At 39.0% G+C, this 6,642-nt stretch overlaps 1 protein-coding gene across 1 annotated transcript; it reads left to right on the top strand.

Moving 5' to 3' along the window:
* The first annotated feature begins 5,283 nt into the window (after positions 1-5,283).
* On the top strand, positions 5,284-5,820 carry LOC112762963 (uncharacterized). The gene has a single exon (XM_025808758.1). The coding sequence runs from the start codon at positions 5,284-5,286 to the stop codon at positions 5,818-5,820; it is 537 nt and encodes a 178-aa protein (XP_025664543.1).
* The last annotated feature ends 822 nt before the right edge of the window (positions 5,821-6,642 follow it).

Below are 6,642 nucleotides of genomic sequence, written 5' to 3'. Positions count from 1 at the left end.
ACAGCTTCTATGAACCGGAGGCTTTATAGACTAGTCTCTATGGAAGAGGTCAAGAGAGCAACTTTTAGCATCTACCCCCAAAGCGCTCCAAGGAAAGATGGAATGACAGCAAAGTTTTTTCAATTTTTCTGGGGAGTAGTAGGAGGGGATGTGTTCAGAGCAGTTAACATCTTCTTTGATGGAGGCCACATACTAAAAGGTTTCAACTACACAAATATTTGTCTCATTCCCAAAATACCTGATGCGAATAACATAACCCAGGTTAGACCAATTAGCTCGTCTACAGTTTTTTATTAAATCATATCTAAAATCCTAGTGCACCAGCTGCAAAGTTGTATGAATATCTTAACTAGCCCTAATCAGAGCGTCTTTCTTAAGGGAAGGCTTATTTATGATAACATTTTGATTGGGCATGAATGTATGCACTATCTGAAAAACAAAAAGACAGGTCTCCAAACTGAAATGGCAATCAACTTAGACATGAGCAAGGTTTATGACCAAGTAGAGTGGAAGTTTTTGTGGTTCATTTTGGAGAAGCTTGGTTTTGGGACTAGATAGATTAACTCGATACGAGAATTGATCACAACTATTTTTTATTCTGTTGTTGTGGAAGGTCAACCATATGATTTTTTTAAACGAACTAGAGGTATCTAACAAGGAAACCCTCTATCCCCATATCTTTTCCTTTTCTTTGCAGAAGGTCTTTCCTTCTTGCTACACAAGATGAAACAAAACAGGGATATTCAATGATTATAGATTAGCAGACGATGCCCTACTATCAATCACCTCCTTTTTGCTGACGACTCCGTTCTTTTCTACAAAGCGTCTGGTGAGTCATGCGACGGAATTCTCGACCTATTGTCTGAATATGAATGCTTTAGTGGTCAAAAGGTCAATATAGAAAAATCAGTAATCTTCTTTAGCAACAATACTTCCAACACGATTAGGATTTCACTGGCAGCTCGGCTGAATATATCACATATTGGCGTGCATGATAAGTACTTAGGCCTCCCTTATATCATCAATAAATCCAAAAAAGCTACTTTCAACTCAATCAAGGAAAGGGTACAAAAGAATCTTATGGGTTGAAAACATAATGTTCTATCTAACGCGGGAAAACATGTTCTCATCAAAGCAGTTGGCAAAGCTATTCCTATTTATACACTGTCCTGTTTTAGACTTCCAAATACTATCTTGTCTGAAATTCATAGCATGTTCACTCAGTTTTAGTGGGGGAAGCAGGGGACAAAGAGACGTATGGTCTGAGTTAGTTGGGATAAGATGACGCGGAGCAAAAAAGAAGAGCGCTTGGTTTGAAGGACCTACGTGATCAGAACCTAGCGCTATTGGAAAACAATTTTGGAGACTAGCTACGCAATCTAATTTTCTACTGAGCAGAATGTTAAAGGGAAAATATTTCAGGTATAGAAATGCACTAACAGCAGAAGTTGGAAGCTTACCTTCTTGGGGATGGTGTAGTACTCTGGAAGGCTGTTGAGTTGTAGAGAAAGGCTTGAACTGGAAAGTACGTGGTGGTTGCGATATCAAAGTTTTTAGGGATCCCTGGCTGCCACCACCTTTCTCTTTTTGCATTAATTGGACTCAATCTATCCAGTCTCAGAATCACTCGGTCTTTTGGGTGAAAGGACTCATGCTTAACCCACGAACATGGCACCAGAACTTGATTCATAGTCTTTTTCCTCCTAAAATTGCAAACAAAATATTGGCTGTTAATCCTGCAGGTAAAAAAGATGAATTACAATGGTGCCTCAACAAGACAAACAAATATGATGTAGCATTGGGATATAACATATCTTACCATTTTTACTATGTTTCAGTTGATTATTGTCCGGACATAATGAGAAATCCCCAACTCTGGTCCTAACTTTGAGAACTTAAAATCTACCTTTTTTCCTAGAAGGCGTTCTACGAAGCCCTACCGGTGATGATCAATCTCAATGTAAGGTTTTCTTCCACAAACCCAGAATGTTCTCGCTGCTATAATGGTTGTGAATCAATCAACCATTTTATGATATCTTGTTCGGAGACAAGAAGAGTCTGAAAAAAAAAAGCTCTCTGCTCAGCTACCTCCCTTCTCAATTATGCACTCAATTTCATTAATAGTGACTGAGGTTGAAGGAGAATGTGGTGCAACAAAGGACAGAAAAAACAAACTCAGGTTCACAGCTCTTATTGTTGACAAAATTGGTTGGCTAGGAACCTTTAGGTGTTTGAACAGAAGAATGTGCCATTGAAAGAGACATTGGAGGCAGCTTTGAAGCTTTTCCACTCCTTCAGACAAAATGGAACAAGCATACTACCCTAACTTTTCGGCACTTTCCCTTTTCTTATTAGCAAGCTTATGTTTAATAAACTATCACTTATGTGATTTTCTTGGAATACCTCCATCTGCTCCTTTTGCTTTTGTCCTGAATTTGAATTATTTATATTCTCTTCACTGTTGTCTTTGGTAAAAAAGAAAATAATAATATGCTATTCATGACAATTAAATTTTAAAATTTCAGACAAACATGAAAAATAAAGACAATTTACTTAAATAAAATAATTAAAATTTATATTTATGCAAATACAACAATCTCAATCTTATTACACGTCTATCCTATTTCATTTTTATGTATACCGCAGTTGTTAACTATAATTTATTATTTGGCCATAAACGGTGAGACCCCTACCACAGCTTATGAAGAGCAGCATTTGTACATATCGATTTATGAAGCCCAACATTTATACATAAAACGTGATACGCAGAGACGGATTCCATTCTCTAATATTTGAGTTTTTGATTTGAGAGGATTTGAGAGAGAATCACTTGGCATCGATATTCTGACAAGTTGGAGTCATGGAAGAACAAAATCGTTTGTACCGATTGAACGACATTGCTCACATGGCTGGAAACATCAATGAAGAGGTTAGTTGTTTATAGGTTGTTCTCTTTATATGTTAGTTGTTTGCTGTTTCGTTGATATGTTATGTCACTTTGATGTGTGGTTTTGGTATTTTTATAAAGAATTTGAAGATGTTAGTGATTTATCTCTTAAAATTTGATTAATACCAAATTAATTTTTTAGTTAATTGATGTGTTAGACTTTTATCTGTAAAGTATGTAGTTTATAAATAGTTTAGGTGTTAGTGATTATCTGATAAAATTTGATTAGTACCAGTTTAATTTTTTTGTTAATTAATGTGTTAGTCTTTTGTTTTTGAATTATTTATTTTTATAAATAATTTATGTATTAGTAATTTATCCGTTAAAATTAATTAGTATTGAATTAATTTTTTAGTTAATTGATATGTTAGACTTTTATCTGTGAAGTATTTAATTTATAAATAATTTAAATGTTAGTGATCTATCTATTAAAATTTGATTAGAACGAATTTAGTTTTTTTTTTCCGTAATTCATGTGTTACTCTTTTAATTGTGAGTTATTAATTTATAAATAATTCAGATGTTAGTCTTTTTTTTCTAATAGATACCAATTTAATTTTTTGTGCATGCATGTATTCGTCTTTTATCTGTTAATTATTTATTTTAAAAATAATTAAAGTATTAATCTTTGATCTGACAATGTTTTCGATAACTAAACAAATATACTTAAGAGTTTTTTGTTCTCTTTTATTTTAATGAATTTTCTAAAGCAATACACTAATACTAAAAAACTATCCTCCTCACTAGACAATGTGAAAATGATTCTCTTTTTGACAATTATCTTCAATTTGTATATATAGAGTTTACAACTTTCACAGATGGTAATAGAAGTCTCGTAGTTTATGTACAAATACTGCTCTTCATAAACTATGGTAGGAATTTTGCTATTTATATCTAGATGCTACTCTTTATAAATCGCAATAGAAATTTTGTGGTTTATAGTCAAATGATAAACCGTTATTAGCCAACTCAATTTACATAAAAATAAAATAAGACAGGCATATAATAAGTTATAGGGCAATTTACGCATCTAAATTGTTTGACCCCCAATATTACGCAAATACATTGTTTTCAAATTCAATACGCAAATGCATTGTTTCACTATTTTATGTAAACCGCTACTGGCATTAGCGGTTTACGTGTGTGAGTGTGTGAGTGTAAACCGCTGCTGCCAGCAGCGGTTTACGTGCGTGTGTGTGTGAGTGTAAACCGCTACTGGCAGCAGCGGTTTACGTGCATGTGTGTGTGTAAACCGCTACTGGCAGTAGCAGTTTACGTGTGTGTGTGTGTGTGTGTGTGTGTGTGTGTAAACCGCTACTGCCAGTAGCGGTTTACGTGTGATGGGCTGAATGGGGCTGCCTATATAAACCATAGAGGGGCCAAATGTGGAGAGGTAGAGTGTTATTCACAAATGGAGGGGGAGGATAGTTTGGCTCTGGTTCACTGCTCTGGAAAAATTCAAAAGAGCAAAAGGCACGGTGTAAAATTCACAGATAGAGAACCACTTAGTGTTTTTATCCGATCGTCGAATACGTTGGCCAAGATTAAGCAAAGCATATTACGAAAGCTCGGTACATGTGGGACGAAGTGGGTAAAAAAATTATTTTACAAGATTCCCATTGACGTTGTCTCAACTGGTGTGCGATATGAGACCTTCGTGATCGGGTCGGATGAAGACTTGCAGGTCTTGTTTCACTGCAGGCGCAGTTTTCCGGAGGTGAGGATAACTGAGCTGTTTGCGAAGTTGGAAGATAGTGTGGATAGCTCGGGAGCATCGGCACCTAATCCTCAGTCGACCCCAGCTGGTGGTGCACCAACATCGATGCCTGTGGTAGCAGTGGCCGTTCCGAATGCGGAGCCCGAACGTGCTGGGGCTGTTCATGCATATATTGGTCATGTTATTCCTGATTTTGAATGCGATGCCGGACCGGATCGAGTTGAGAATGCACTGTTTGACGATGATTTAGATGTGGAGCCTGTCGATATTGGTGGGGATAGTGATGATGATATTCCAAGAGGTGGACGTTCAGCCCATGGAGGTTCCGGTTCTGCAACACAAGAGTACCCTCCCCACCTCTCTTCTTTGAACTTGGAAGTCGTCGGCCAACAGCAGAATGTAGATGCAACATTCGATGGGCAGGGCATGCATGATGGGACACCTATGACTGAATTTCAGATTGGCCAATCTTTCCAGAGTAAAGAGGAAGCCGTGTTGAGTGTAAAAGATTACAGTATTCGGCGTAGATTTGAGTACAAGGTTATGGAGTCCGACAATCTGAAATACCAAGGAAGATGAAGAGTTTGGTAACGGGTGCACGTGGTTGATTCGGATAGTCATGCGGAAAAAGAAGAGCACATGGGAAGTTAGGAGGTACAACGGTCCGCACACGTGTATGGCCACATCGATATCAAGCGACCACAAGCAGCTTGATTATCATGTGATTTGTGCGAGAATCTATCCGTTGGTTCGAGCTGATGCGTCGGTGTCGATCAAGGTGTTGCAAGAGGCAACGGAGGCGACTTATGGATTCCGGCCTAGTTATCGGAAGGTGTGGTTGGCGAAACAGAAGGCAGTAGCGCAAATATATGGTGATTGGGAGGAGTCATATGCTGATCTGCCTCGGTGGATCCTTGGGGTCTCATGCACGATGGAAGGTTCTGTTGCTCTACTCAAGACGTCCCCGGTTAGGGTGGGTGCCCAAGTTGATGAAGATAGAGTCTACTTTCATCGGATGTTTTGGACATTCCCTCCGTGTATTGAGGCATTCCGCCACTGTAAGCCGCTCGTTAGCATCGATGGAACACACCTCTATGGCACAACTATACCTAATGCCACTGTGGAACAACCCTATCAACTTGATGTCACTCGATGACCACAAAGTATATCAAACTGGTCACCGCTCGCCATAGGCGACTATGCTCCTCTGTAAGTATCTCTGGATGGACAATGGCAAGTACATCAAGTGCGGAGTAGGGCTCCCATACAATCTGAAATTTCAAAACTCATCATACATTACAAGAACAAGTATATATCTAGTCACATTTAGATAGCGAAGCAAAAACAAAAACTCTAACTGCTATAAAACTTACATCACGAGCGGTCAATCGATCCAATGCAAGCCGATACCTTATGACTCTCTACTCCTTTCCATCGTTAGGAGGTAAGTAGGCAGACCACCTAAATTTAAGTCATATGAGACACAAACTACCATAAAAACGCCAAAGAAATTTGTTAACAGTAAAAAAACATAACACATACCTGGATGCCAGCGGGAAAGAGAAAGCCTCAAACCCTTCCGGCCTCAAAGACGGAAACCGCCAGAATATCCAACTCTGTAGCAACTGGAGCGGGCCCGCAAGATTAGTCACATTTCTATTCGCTACCCGACACATGCATCGGTACAGCCATGCCAGAGCGGCCGACCCCCAGCTATACCTCCCCATGTCATCAAGGTTTGCCACAAATGGCAACCACCGTATATATATGTACCCGGTTTGCACTCTTGTCCCCAAATAACTGAGTCGATAACAGCATCATGATGTAGGCCCGTGCGTAGATGCGGACAGTCTCCTCACTCGCATCTGCTGGTAGCACCCTAAACCTATCGCGAAACCATGTAAAGTGTACTGTCATCTACTTGACCTTATTCGGTGGAGGGCGCTCACCAAATAGGTCCTCAAACCACTCCCAAGCT

The sequence above is a fragment of the Arachis hypogaea genome, chromosome 17 (genome assembly GCF_003086295.3).
Source record: "Arachis hypogaea cultivar Tifrunner chromosome 17, arahy.Tifrunner.gnm2.J5K5, whole genome shotgun sequence".
Taxonomy (NCBI): domain Eukaryota; kingdom Viridiplantae; phylum Streptophyta; class Magnoliopsida; order Fabales; family Fabaceae; genus Arachis; species Arachis hypogaea.
This window is presented reverse-complemented; position numbering and strand designations above follow the sequence as displayed.

Coding starts and splice junctions, on each gene's coding strand:
- LOC112762963 (XM_025808758.1), top strand. CDS start 5,284: ATGCGGAAAAAGAAGAGCACATGGGAAGTTAGGAGGTACAACGGTCCG.